Source organism: Paramisgurnus dabryanus, chromosome 22, assembly GCF_030506205.2.
Source record: "Paramisgurnus dabryanus chromosome 22, PD_genome_1.1, whole genome shotgun sequence".
In the NCBI taxonomy this organism is placed as follows: domain Eukaryota; kingdom Metazoa; phylum Chordata; class Actinopteri; order Cypriniformes; family Cobitidae; genus Paramisgurnus; species Paramisgurnus dabryanus.
Window position 1 is genome coordinate 30,254,173 of NC_133358.1, and position 14,921 is coordinate 30,269,093.

Sequence of the window (14,921 nt, forward strand, 5' to 3'; positions counted from 1 at the left end):
ATTGTTTGTAAGTGTATGTCTAGTTTGGTCTAGAAGAAATGAGAAGAAATTCAAGAGAATAGTTATAATTTATTCAAACCTCTTAAGCAGAGCTTATGTATCATCATATTCATCGATTATTGTACAGAACAATAGAAATATTTGATATTTATATATATATTTACCTTTATATTCTGCATACATTTTCATACACACACATACATACATATATATATTCTTTCTTCCTATTTTCTTAAATATATTTTCAAATGAAATGGAGTTATGCTTTCTCCTATAAAACATCCACCACTGGCATAACAAACACACACACAGTCCGTCTTTATGTGTGTTTGTGTAGATTGAACAGAGCGCAATATAAACAATGGGTTCTTTCGTTGTGTTTTGATCTTTGGAAGACTGATTCTGCTTATGGCATTACAACGTTTACATAATTCTTATATGGATATTATTATTGGCATTGATAGTGATGATTTATTACGGTTTAAAGTCAACATGAACATGTTTGCAAGCCATATAACTTCTGTCATCTGACATGTATTCAAGATATTTAATAAAAAAAACTCAAGGCAATGGAAATGATTTGGATGTGTTTCAGAAAAGAACCAGGTTCTTACAAATAGTTGAAATGTTAGAGGGCTTGATGACATAGAGGCGGAGCTTAAATTATTAGACTTGTTTTGTTGGTGCAACGATGCACAATAAACCAAAAAATGTGTTATGACAGTAAACTGATTCCATTTCATGTTGACTTTAATCATCATTAATATCGGATGAATCAAAGCCTGTAAATCGTGATGCTAAACATGTACAGTAGCTAGCCTCATTTTTATTCATAAATTAATAAAATTCACCATAGTCATCCCCAAAACATTGTAGGAAATACATTCTCACTGTCTGTCTATGATTGATTCGAGACGTCTGACCTTCCAGATTCAACTGGTAAGACAAACATGTGCTCGAGATAACTTTAGCTTTCACTCTATCAGAGTGTTCATGTATTCCAGAGCGCTTCTCCTTTCCAATCCGCCACATCCGGTCCAAATCTGTCCTTCACTGGACGTCTTTCCCTGCCACTTCAAGTGCTTTTGTCTAATCTCATCCTAACTCTCTATAATTCTCTCCTCTAGCTCTGAGTCGCTTCATCTCTCATACGTTCATTTTGCCCTTCAGAGGAAACAGTGCAGATAGAGAAAGCAGAGGAAAGCCTAAAAAGATGGACGAGGAAAGAAAAAGAAAGAAAAGGAGGCAGAGCATGAGGTTAGAAACGAAAGTGCTGCATAAAGTCGTCATCTATAGAAGAAGATGAAGAATTCGGCACATGAAAAGTAATTAAAGTTACGTAAGTGCTGTGTATGAAATTATAGGGCTTGGTCGTGCTATTAGAAATATAAATGCCATGCTTAACAAAACAAATGATGTGTAATTCAGTGGATCGAATGATTATGTGCATGTCAAATGGAATATAAAAAATATCTATATGAATTATTACAGATTATAACCAAAGATGTATGAAATGATATCCAGGATTTGTTGATTAAAGTTAACTGAGTTTGGCAGAGTTAGTTTAAAGCAATGGAGTAACAGTAAAATCTAGGTTTAAACTGAATAGCCAAATTGTTATTTATTGGTAAAACCTACTTTGTATGTACAAGCGGACGTCACGAAAGGAAATAAAAACTTGTTCTGTGATCATCAGAACCTAACAGAGGAGATCGGATTAAACCTTCCTGCTTCACTTACTAAACTTCACCTTAAGCGTACAAAAACATAAAAGGGCAGATTACTCACTTATTGTCAAGTAGAGCTGCAGGCTGAATTATCCATGCAGAGCTAAATTTTTATGAACCATTTTATGTGGACAAACATAAAAAGTCTTTCTTTCAGTCTGATCTTTCCCTCACTACACATTTGTCCACCTTATGCTTTCTGATCTGTTTCATTGCTTCCTCTGAGCAACCAATCTACCCTTATTTTCCTATCTCACCTTTCTGTAAGTCTCTTAAGCGCACGTTCAATGTTCATGCGATGTCCGACCCGACTCACGCCCAGATCCAGGAAGTCTTCTTTTGTCAAAGATGGCAAATGGGAACCGTCAATCTCGTTGTCGAGAAAACGTTCCCGGTGTTCTGATAGATTCAGGTACGTCAGCCAATCAGCAACATCGTATTTGCTCCAGTAGGGGAGAGGCTTAGATACAAAGGGCTGATTGGGTGGAGGTGGAGTTAAGGGCGGGTAGCTCATACAAGAAGGGGAAGAACCTCCGGACATGTAGTTGGTGGGGGAGAGAGAGCTGGAGACCAGTATGGGGTTCGGAGGAACCACGTGGGACGGAAGTGGGAAGAGAGGAGACGTTTGAGTGAAAAAGTGGTCTGACAATTGATGTGCTACTGCTAGTGGAGGTGTTAAAGGAGGCTGTATCTCATATGGGGAGCCGTAAATGGGCGCAGATGGAAAAAGAGGGAGAGAGGACGGTCGCGGAGGGCCAGGTTGAGGGTGGTCTGAGCAGGAGATGAGGGGACTGGGTGCTCGACGGCGAGTGTATGAATGAGATTCTGCGCGCCGTAGCTCCGGCCCGGAGAACTGAAACTCGCACGCTTTACCACGATACTTAGAGCGATGCTTTGGAGACAAAGGATAGGGGGAGTAAGATGGAGACAGAGGAGAATGGGAGATAGAGGAGGGAGAGAGCGGTGGATGAGAGAGGGAAATTGGAGAAATGGGAGGATGAGGTAAGGACTGTGGAGACAGGGGTGCATGAGCGAGGGACAGAGGAGAGAGGGGGGCGTGAGGTAATGATGGAGGTGAGAGAACCCCATGAGGAAATGAAATAGGAGAGTTAAGTTGCGACCAGTCTTTGAGAGAAGTTGCAGGTGGGATTTGGGTGAGAGGTATTGGGTTGGGAGTTATGGCTTGGGTTAGGGAGGTCAAAAGAGGAACTGTGGGTACAGGGTTTAGAACTGCAGATGGGCAGTTAGATGTTAAAGAGTTTGGTGGTAGGTTTGAAGTGAATGAATGCTGAAGCGACTGTGCAGGGGAAGGGAGGAGTGGTGCACAGGCTGAGGGATCACTTGGCAACCTGTCAAAAATAAAATAAAAGGAAGTGTTTGTAAAACCAGTAAGATTCAGTCATACAAACAGGTTCAAACTTAACTGAAAAAGTGCTTGCCCATGAAAAATGATTTGCCACAATGCTTGGATACTGTTCGAGATTGCAAAACCTCTAAAATTTCAAACAATGCTTGTTCAATTGCTAACCTTAAGTATGACCAAAAGTGATTTTTATCCAAACAACTATTTCTGGGTTATACAAATATCTGAACACTTTTGTGATTTGTGTTTATGTTGATAGTGATAGATGATATCTGACCTATGATTTTGCTGTGGTCCCTGGCTCTGCCATCCACCAATCTGTTGTAGTTTACTGCTAAGTTCATTAATGATGCTGGCCTTAACATTGGACAGAGGGGAGTTCAATCGACGGTCCATAAACAATGGAATCTTCACAGCATTATCTCCTTCTTTTCCTTGTTCATGCTCCTCCTCTTCATTTGACCGGTACATGTTGGGAGCGGTGCTAGCCTGCCGTTGCAGCAGCGGTCCAGTTCGACCATTCTCTGTTTGTGCGTGAAATTTTGACATGTTATGCATGTGTGTTTTGGCAAGGGGAGGGTTTGGAGGTTTGCTCTTTTGCACGTATGTTTTGTTCTGAGTGCTATTTGTTTTCTGGGTGATTTTCTCAGTATGTGAAAGAGACAAATCCAGAGATACACTTCGGTCTTCTTTAAATCCATCGCCTATAATTCCAGTCTCTATGCTTTCTCTCATCCGATTTACTGATCTTTCCTGCCCTGGAGCCCCTCCTCTTTCTCTTTTTTCTGCAAGGTTTACCATGTGATGTTCACTGCTGTGACTGTCCAGTTCTTCAATTCCAGAATCAACCACGGTTTCCGACCACTCATGGCCCTTAACTGTTGTAGTAGGTCGGTCGCCTGAGACGACAGATGCACTTTCTGAAGGCATTGTTGCAGTGACGGTCACTGCAGCTGCAGTTGCAGCCACAGTGGGATATGAAAGAGAAACGTTACTCTGGCCATGCGGCAAGCAGAAAAGGGGCTGAGGTCGATGCAGTGACATGGTTTCAGATGATGAGGGTGGAGCAGAAGGAGAACTGGAGGAAGGGAATGTTTGGGGAGATGGAAGAGATGGAGAAAGTACTGACTGAGTCAGATTTGCCACCTCACTGTCATAAGATGTAAGACTAGATGCCGCAGAGTCTCCTGCCTGCGATGAATGTAAAGGTTGTGGTTGGCTGGTGTTTGAGTGTGATGAATCCTGGGAATGGACTTGGGGTTGAGTTTGGGGTGTGCTTGGGGGTGGTATTTTGGGACACAGCTGGGGAGGTGGGATGAGGGGACATGGTGGAAAAAGAAAGGGATGTACAACAGCAGATGGATGGGCTGGTGAATGCTGTGAGTCAGCATGAGTGATGTCTGGTAGGGACATGGCGTCTTGCGGGGGCTTGGAAACCATTTGCAGGGACTGTTGCTCTGGGAGCGACTGAGATCCTGACAGCTCATTCGGCTGTTGTTGCTGTTGATTGTATTTAGATGTTCCATGTGGGTCAATTTCTAATCCATTAGCAAACTGGATCGGTGGAGGTAAGGGCTCAGCAAAGACAAACTCGTCGTCTATATCCACAGATGCAGCAGGAGGTGGAAGCACCATCACATCTCCACCTTCCCCTGCCCCGAGATTGCCCCCTCTTTTTGTCTCCTTTTCTCCCTCCCTCTCCATCCCACACTCTCTATTCCTGTCTTCCATTTTCTGCCGTCCCCTGTCATTTCTTCTCTCTGCCTCCTGGGAATCACTGTTGGGACTTTGTCCAGCTGTGCTGAGTTCACTTTCCTTATCTAAAAAAGACGGTCTGCGAGGTGGAGGCTTGGGCGGTATCCTTTTATGCCCCTCCCTTTCTCTGTCTCGCAGGTGAGTCTGGTACTGATTGGTTCTGTTGTCCCGTTCCTGAACATGAGTTTGGAACTGTCTGGCTTGATTATCTGTAAAACGCACCTTGGATGCCCCCTTTTCCTCTCTATCCACAACATTCTGATCATTCCATTCCATGGTCCCCGTCCCACCACCAGTTAATTCCAGCATCCTAGGTGACTGTGGGCGTCTCTGGGAAATTGTCCCACCTGTTGTTGGAGAAGAGCCACTAAGGTAGAGTGAGGTGTGTGACTGATAGATGTAGAAAGGAGGCACTGGTTTTTGGTTGGAAGGGGAAACTGCAGAAGGAAAGGCTCCAGTGCTGGACATCTGGCGACCAAAGTGACGATCTTCTCTACGAGTACGGCGGTCATCTTTAAGTGCTCTCTCTCGTGCTGCAAGTGCGAGTCCGAGTGGACTCGTCGGGTCTAGAACCTTCCCTGTCAAAGGGTGGATAAAGGTAGTGGCCTGATGAGGTGTAGCTGACGCATACTGCGGCAACCCAAATGCAGGCGGCATGCTTAAGGCGTCACCAGAGATCAACCCTTCATCGATAGATTTGGAAGGGCGTAAACGAGGAGTGGAGGAGCTAGGCTCCACTGAAGTCTGTGTAGATTCCTGCTCATCTAAGACGTCCTCCTCAGAGGAGTAGTAGAAAGAGGTGCTTCGCCTACGGTAGCGTTCACGTTCCTGCTGCGCTGTGCTCCTGCCCAGTGATTCCAGCTTTGACGGCATACTAGGTTGTGGGGGTGGAGTGGGTTTAGGAGTGTTTTGAGGCTTTCCCTCCACCTGTCCCTCATTAAGCTCAGCGGGTGGCTCTGTATCCTCACTGCTTGCACGGCTGCTGTGCCCCGAGCTGCTAGTAGATGGTGCTTTAACAATAATAGTTGGGATTGAAATAGAACTTTTCTCCACTTTGCCAGTTGTTTCCTCAACTTTACGTTGCTTCACCAACAGTCCCTTTCCACCCTGTCGACTTGCAACTTTGGCTAGCATTGGCACTTGGTTACGCTGTGCGGTGGACTGCTTGCTGCCCATGTCAGAGGGGGGTGTGGCATTGCTATAGCCACGCCTCAGGCCACCCATTCTTGCTCCACTCATCTTGCTGGTATCAGTTTCTGCCTGTAACAAAAAATGTATACGTCCTCATCCTGCTACCAACAATAAAGAATAAAATGTCTGATAAATCCCCTAGATACCAAAGTTTTTACCCTCCGGTTGGGTGGGACTCTGTGCTGTGTCTGGCTGTGAGGCAAGTGATGTGATGGAGGCAGAGGGGCGGCAGGATAAAAATGTGTTGGGGCAGCTCTTCTGTCTACGTAGCCACCGGCAGAAAGTGGTGGCTCAGGTGCTGAGGTGTCGGGTGGAGGGGGGATGTCCTCTGGTCCAGGCACGGAAAGACTGCGGGACAACTTCATAGCAGGAGGATGCAGTTGTACCCTCTCATCTTCGGTCACCACTTTGGAAAGATATACACAACACAGAGGATAAAATAAGTTCAATAAGTTTCATTACCATACACTTAATGTGAATACAAAAGATTAATTTAATAAATTCACCCATAGATTTCTGACGCATCATCATAGCACGCTGAGTTGAATGGCCTGATGAAAACTGGGCTTGATTATAACCGTACCCAGATCCTGATGACACCATGCCAACACTTGATTGTTCAAATGTTTGCTGTAAAAAGGTAAAAGGAAAAAATAAAATGTATATGTTCAGCACATCTTATAGTTCACTGTTAGAACAGTTCACCCCAAAATGAAAATTAGCCTTTATTTTTACTCACCCTAAAGTCATCCTAGGTGTGTATGACCATCTTCTTTCAGTCAAACACGCTTATATTAAATTATATCCTGACTCTTTTCAGCTTCACATTGGCATTGGGTAGTGCCCCAGTTAAAAAGCATCCATCCATCAATAACTAATCCAGACAGTTAATAAATGTCTTCGAAAGTGAAGTGATTTTTTTGTAATGTTGGGTCAGAGGTCAGCCTTTCTCCTGACCTCAACTTTTTCATGAACATCCATACAGCTGTAGTTATAAAGTTTGAAATACAAATGTTTCCATTGAGAAACCCATCACATCACCTCATAAGACATTGTATGGATTCGTTTTTGATACACTATCCAATGCCATTATAAAGCTGAACAGAGTCAGGATTTCATTTAACATAACTTTGTTTTTGGCTGAAAGAACAAGGTCATATTCACCTAAGATGATTTGAGGTTAAGTAAAATATATTTTGGGGTAAACTTTTCTTTAACTGTATAGGAAGTTTCTAAATATATAATTTTTAGCATGTGTAGTGTTAAAATATTGCTGAACATTACTGTTGTCCAAATGTCAATTTCTCTGTTGAAAATTTATGAAATTGTTAAAATTATTTATTGATTGAAAAACTCTCAATTTTATGCCGGCTCACATTATCAGCAGATTAAATATGGGAAAAAAACATATAAAATAAACAGCTTCATGCTAATCATTAAGCTATATTTTGCTTTTACTGTAGTTAGGTGAAGTGAGATATTTTTTCAGACTTTATTAGCTACGATTTTATGGCAGCTTTGTCGATACTGTTAACTCCGAACCGAGATGATGAAACGCAGGTGTTACCTCATTAGCATTAAAGCCCTTGTTTCGTTCCTTCTTTCCTCCGTGACCCCTGTGACCCTGAGAGTCAGATGTGCTAATAGTCTGTTGAGCAGCAGCGAGAATCTCATCCAGCTTATCTGAAGAACCAAAGCGTAAAAGAAAAAACACAAAGTTGCACTTCTCACACTTTTATTTATAGAAACAGTAGAGAGATGACAGAAAACAGCAGAGAGAGATCTGCAAATGATGCAAGCATGACTCAAACTCACATGAGCACACATGAGTTGACCACTAGTGTGATCTATAGTCATTTCTAATCAAAAGCATTGATCAATTTAAAATACAGACTATAAATAAACTTAAAAATTATTTCAATAACGAAAAATAGTGATACAAATTATTTAAATTTGAAATTAAATGAATTATTTTCTGATTATTTGATGTGGCATATATTTTTTATACAGTATAACATTAGCTAGCCCGATGCTTATAATAACATACATTATAAAACAGGTGTGCAAATATAGAGACTCACTGTAGGAGATGTTAATATCATAATAAATAAAAAGGAAAAAGGTTTCTTACTAAGAGCCATTTGATAGACACTTCTCTTCTTTTCCGGCACTTGAGAGCTCTCTGTGTGATCTGGGCATTGAGAAATTACAAACAAACTCAGCATCACCTCAAACAAACACACAAATAACACTTCTGAATCAAATAACTCAATGGAAAGCTTACAAGCCGACACATAGCACAGAGACCGGGGCTAGTTGTCACACTTCTTACTGCAGCAAATATGTTTGGTTATTGGAATTAAGTTTGCAAGTCAAATCACAATTTAAGAAATTTGTAACTAAGTGTTAAAATCACTGCTTAAAAAAACACATTTATATACTCTTTCCTGTGACAACTAGCCCCGGACGTCACCTGTTTTTGTTTCATGCTGCCTCATTCATAAGTCGCTTTGGATTAAAACATCTGCTAAATAAATAAATGTAAATATTAAAGAGATGCTTTTAAGATGCTTAAAGATTTCTGTTCATGTCATTAGCAGCAGTGATGCACATTATAACATACATGCATTGCAACACCTGCATTTACGCACACACATACACAGAAAAGAGAAACATCAGGTCACCTGGTTTCTTCTTCCACGGTGAAGCTGCTGATAATAATATGATAGTAGTATAATTCATTTTCATTAGATGAAGAAAGTGGACACATACAACATTACTTTAGTATCACAATTTGATTTAATAGTGCTAAAATCATGTACCAGCAAATGTGTTTTTATCAAAGTTGCTATCCATTACTAGTTGCCATGGGAACAAACTGAGCAGGAACTGACAGATGAGCCAAAAAAAAAACATTATAGCATTTCTTCTCTGCTGTAAGTTATAGTTATTATTACTATCATTACTTCTGCCATCACTAGCAACCGACAGCACTGTTCTGTACTATACTGTTCTGCACATATTGAGCCAGTAGACAATTAAAGTGAAAGATGATGTTAATAACGTTTTATTTGAAGGAAAGATTATCCAAATAAATGATCAAATTAGCAAATGTTGATGAGATTGAAATCACATGTCCAGAGGACACTTCACATCAAATCAAATGTATAAATTAATGAAGATAATATATATATTGCTTTAAAAGATGCTTATAACATTTAAGCATATTGCGTGTAATTCTCATTACTGTAAAAAGCTTTCTCGAGACTGGGATACAAAAAATAGTGATGCATTATTTAATTTGTACTTATAGCCTACATCACAGCAATATTTTGATATACTGACCATTATTGATTGTTTTTTTACTTTTATTTTTAATGCCTGCATCTTTAGATACAGTGCGTACAAAAGCCAACTTTAATTAATACGAATAAAACCAACTAAAGGGATAGTTCAGCCAAAAATGAAAATTAACCCATGATTTAATTACCATGAAGCCACCTGAGCTACATATGTCCATCCGTTTTCATATGAACACATATGCAGAAATGTCCTAGCTCTTCCAATCTTTATAATAAATGAATTTGGGGTCCGCTCTTTCAAGTCCAAAGAATGGGCATCCATCCTTTGCAAAAGTAATCCACACAGCTCCGGGGGAAAGATAAAGGCCTTTTAAGAGTAATCGATGCAATTTTATAAGAAAAATATACATTTTTAAAACTTTACAAACAAAAATAACTAGCTTTCCATTACGCCGCAATCTTAAACTCCTTCACATTCAGGAGAGAAAATCAATCGCACTTTTAAAAATATCTGACTATGTGTTGGTATGAAAAGGATGGACATGTGTAGGTGAGTAAATCATGGGGTTTTGTTGTTAAAAATTATTTTTTATAGATACTAAGCTTATTTGGATGTACATAGTTAGTAGAAGTTTTAGATGCTGATTTCAGACACATAAATCATTAAACTAGAGGAATTTTGTTACTGTAATACTTTTAAAATAAATGCATTATGGTAAGAAGAATCTAATGACAATCAATACTCAGAATACTGGAAATGACAGTAAAACCTCATGATGACAATGTAATAAAAAAAAGATGCATTACGACAAAGACTTAATTTTCATTCACCCTACAATGACTCGATAGTCTATAACAAAACAATGCACAAACCTTTATCCACTGTGGGCAAACCAGAGATAAAGACAAACAAGCGCAATATCAGTCAAACCGAACAATAAAGATTAAACCAGGCAATATGACTATATTCGTAATTGTATGCCATATTTCTATACCCATCTCCTCCAGCTCTGAAGTCATGGATTTGGAGCGAAGTGCGATAGCTGGAGGTGTCAGTCTCTTAGTTTGCTGGGGAACTACAGAGATACAAATGAAATTAAAACACGCTTATCTTAAACATAAAGCATCTCTAAAGCATTTTAACTGATATACAACAAGGCCTGAAACTCACAGACTCTTGAAATAAAGGTGCAAACCTTTATCATTTACATTTATGCATTTGGCAGACGCTTTAATCCACAGCGACTTGCAGTGTATTACAAGCTATACAGGTTTTTTTCAGTTCCATGCTTTCAAACCCATGACCTTTTGGGCTGTTAACGCAATGCACTAAGACTGAGCTGTCCTATAAGTTATAACACATCACAAACATGTGAAGTTACAGTAAGAACTGAGTCAAGAGAGGCTTGTTATCATCACAATAAAAAAGAAAGCACATTATGTACAATTGATCCCTGTGCTGGCGATATGCAGGCCAAACAACTGCAGCTGCGTTTGCATAACTGCGTACAGTACAGTAGAGTACAGTGCCAAATCCACTGACCTTTCTTTTTGGGCATTTCCTCCATCTCAGGATTTCGTGCTACCATGACGACCTTCACCATCAGGCTGTTCCCGCCCTGCCGAATCATATTCACTACCTGCCTGTGACCCACTTTAACCACATTCATCCCATTCACCTGTGAAAATAAACATGTTATGATCATATGCTTAGCAATAAGGTACAAGACCAATATGACTAAAGGGTGTTGTTGGGCATGATGCAAAGCTGAGTCAATGCAACCCCTTAAGCAGTGACTTATTGCTTTTACTGAATGAAACAGTTACCACACAATACAAATATTAAAGCAAAAAAATAAAACGCAACAGTGCAACTTTCATGAAAGTAAAATCAAATCAAAGTCCCTGACCGACTGTGAACACTAACAGAAAGTTTAACTTGTGTTTAAATTGCTCAGGGTGCTGTGATGCAGCGAATCGTTGGGTGCAGCGGTCAAGGATGTGTTTATCATATTTATCATAATCAAAATTAAGTTATTAACCAATCAGAATTAAGGACTGAAACTAATAAGCTTTATTAAAGAATTTGCAGCTATACAATAAAGTGCCACAGGGTTGATGTATTTCTGTAAGCCAACCCGTAAATTAGCGGGACACTGGTTCCCTTGCCAAAAAGATAATTTGTTTTTCAGACTTTTGGATAACCGCTCTGTGTTTAACAAAATGTTTAGACAGTTTTTATCACACATTTTGTAAAAAGATAATCTTCACAGATGAAGATTGAAGAATTTTGTCTAAATTCGTTTACTAGAAATGAAAAGCTAACCTTACTGTGGGTTCACACCAGATGCGAGTTCAACGATTTGCGCGAGTAGATTACACACAAAGTCAATGCAAAGACGCAAGCAGACACGTCCTCACATGGGGCGATGCGAATGACGCGATATGGGCGGTGCGTTTGCCGCGAAAACACGCGCTATTCGCCTCAAACGGCACTATTCGCCTCAAACGCATCTTCGCCCAAGTTGAAAATATTCAATTCGAGCAAAAATTTGCATGACACGAAGTTAAATCCCCAAGTAATCTAGAGCGAGTAACATGATGCCCTGCGTTTGGTGTGTACGTAGCATTAGGCTGCAAGTGAACTACACCATGATCTCTCAACATCAATGTCATTACCACCAAGTTTCTGACAACTCTTACAAACTTTTTAAAACGTGTTCCTTGAAAAGGAAATATTTTTATATAATATATATCGTTCAATATATCGTTGTTGGAAACTGTGCCCATGTTGCGTTGTTTTTAACATCTTCATGCGAGATGATGTTTAAAGTCCCCGATATTGTCTATTGTTCCATGTAGCAACCTGTTAGAATTTGCCCTCTTAAAGACACTTTAAAATAGGGTAACCAAACGTGACCTTTAATCCAGGATGCATCCTGGCCAGGATTTCAGGTGCGTCTTCCGGAAGTCGTATTTGTTGACCACATATGTACTATATGATGTCACCACTTGTGGGTGGGATTCACAAGCTTTGCAGTTTGCTCACATCAATAAAACTATTTCATAACACTAAACAGTCAAGATGGCGTAAACAGAATATCTAAGTCTTATCCAAATTCAAATGAAGGTACAGTAAGTAACAGAAGTAACCCAGTAAGACTTAACATCTCAGTAGTAGGTGTTAAAAATGTTCAGCGCAGGTCTTCACACCTCACAGATGGAAGATTCGAGTTTGGATCACTGAGCCAGTTTCGGCTTTGACAGCATTGATCATGAAACCTCTTTCAACGGTTATGTTTTAATCATGTAAGGACGTGAGCACATTTCGCTAACCTCTATCAGGAAATCTCCCATCCGCAGACCGGACCTCCACGCGACTCCCCCCTCATCCACAGACTCGAGGTACTGTAGGGCCGGAAACGCTGGGGTCGGACTGAACTCCTCCACTGGAGTCTGAGCTGGAGAGATCACACATGATGTGCACGTGTTAGGATGACGATGAAACTAAAGGTTATCAAAGTGAAGTTTGTGAAGGTATCTCACCTTTGGCTCCTCTGAGAACAAAACCAAAGCCTTCATTGTCTTTTTTCTGCAGAAGAACGCTCTTCTCTTTGATGATGTAATCACTAAGAGAGAGAGAGAGAGAGAGAGAGAGAGAGAGAGAGACTATGATTTGACACTGTAGACCTCTGGACAGATGCTTTGCAGCGATGCTTTCACATTTTGAGAATCTCCCTTTACAATCAGGTATAGAAAAGACATTTTACTTTATGCAACTATTTGAATTTTAAATATAAGACTACAAAAAAAATGAAACATTGTGGCTCAGTGGTAGAGCATTGTGTTAGCAGCGGTTAGCAGGTTGTGGGTTCAATCCCATGGAGCATACATGCTAAAATGCACTTGTAATGTCATGCATAAAAGCATCTGCCAAATTCATAAAGGTTAAACTGTTTAGATTTTCTAACATTTTTTGCTAAATTTATTAAAGTTGATCGTTCTTAAATGTCAAGCTGGCACGATAACAGCATTTTCCAGTTTCGCATGAATGGTTTTAAAAGGCATCATCATGTTGGGTCGGTGTAGGATTGATGGCGGAAAAGATTATGATGCATATATGAATATATATATGCCGGTGAGAACATCCCAACTTTCTATTATGTTAAATTAGACCCTCGATACAGACTCACACACACATACACCCATAATGACTCATACACATTTCAATGATTCAAAAACACGTACAAGTCATACAAACACACACTCATTTTCAACATTAACACACGCCAGAACAAATTCCTGTTACATGTTTAATGACAGCTACATTCACATTCAAATCCACGCATATACACACAGCCTGAAAGCCAAAGGTTTGATTTACAACAAACGCCAGTCGTGCTGTCACCCAGACGCTCTGCATCCACACACAATCATATATATATATACCCAACGTTAAAACATCGATTCTGCTCAACCGTCTGTCTTCTACCTCTTCAGAGCATCCATCTGCCTCTCTCGCCCTCCCTCTCTCTCTCTCCGCAATAAAAGAACGGACGAGCCGATACCTGTAAATGAACCAGACGCTGCGATTCTGGGGACCAAGCGAGGGCCATGAGGATGACAGGGAGAGAGGGAGAGACAGATCTTTCTCTCCATATCCCCCCATTGCCATGTGCCCCCCCTCCTCGGTGCGCACCTCCTCCTCTCCAACCCCTCGTCTCTCGGTGCGCGCACAGCCAGAGGAGGAGAGGAGAGAGAGAGAGAGAGAGAGAGAGAGAGAGAGAGAGAGACCCAGCGTATCAAGAGCCTACATGCTTAAGACAGAATTGGACGAGGGAGGAGGGAGAGAGAGAGAGAGAGAGAGAGAGAGAGAGAGGGTTTAAATGAGCGCTTACATTCACTCACTGCGACATTCAGAGAGAGAACAAGGAGGGGTGTGCGAATAAAGAGGAGGGTACAGAAAAGGAGAGAGAGAAAGAAAGGAAAGTGTGTGGGAGAGAGAGAGATGTGTTTTTAAAGGGACAGTTCATATTTAAATTATTATCACCCTCATATCATCACAAACCTGTGGGACTTTCAGGAACACCAAGGAGACATACAGCACGACTTTATTATACACAATGACAGTTCACGGTGATCTGTTATGTTAAAAAGCAATGTAAATTTAGTCATTATTCACTAATGATCGCCCCCGGTGGCTTTTAAATCTAATTAACATATATTTAAATATGCTGCATCGCACCTGTTGGCCATAAATGATGTCAAACGTCTATGTAGAAATATAAAATTGGTGCTGTGTCATTTGAAGAACTTGAGATTGATGTGCCTTTGTTTACTTTTATTAAAACATAATTGAAGTCGTTGTTATTTACTAAAATATTCACTTATACGGCTTTTAATTCAGATTATTTGAACAATCAGTGAAACTTTGTAAGATGAAATGGACTTTATATGGCACTACTCACGTTATCTACTATGACAAATAAAAAAAACCTTTGCTAAATGCTTAAATGTAAATGTAAAGGTTATAAAACTTACAAGAGCCAATGACATCAAACCTCCTGTGGCTTCAATGCGTCT

General features: G+C 40.4%; 1 protein-coding gene across 1 annotated transcript in view; it reads right to left on the reverse strand.

The window, feature by feature from the left end:
- Positions 1-51: 51 nt before the first annotated feature.
- Positions 52-14,921, reverse strand: part of LOC135740448 (SH3 and multiple ankyrin repeat domains protein 1) — a 51,320-nt gene continuing 36,450 nt past the window's right edge. The window contains exons 16-26 of the mRNA XM_065258814.1: positions 12,885-12,967; positions 12,675-12,799; positions 10,882-11,017; positions 10,334-10,414; positions 8,168-8,227; positions 7,604-7,719; positions 6,543-6,666; positions 6,195-6,442; positions 3,368-6,105; positions 1,985-3,076; positions 52-1,205 (exon numbers count right to left, since the gene is read on the reverse strand). Of these exons, the coding sequence (XP_065114886.1) occupies positions 1,124-1,205; positions 1,985-3,076; positions 3,368-6,105; positions 6,195-6,442; positions 6,543-6,666; positions 7,604-7,719; positions 8,168-8,227; positions 10,334-10,414; positions 10,882-11,017; positions 12,675-12,799; positions 12,885-12,967 (4,885 nt within the window). The 3' untranslated portion in view covers positions 52-1,123. The remainder of the gene's footprint in view (positions 1,206-1,984; positions 3,077-3,367; positions 6,106-6,194; positions 6,443-6,542; positions 6,667-7,603; positions 7,720-8,167; positions 8,228-10,333; positions 10,415-10,881; positions 11,018-12,674; positions 12,800-12,884; positions 12,968-14,921) is intronic.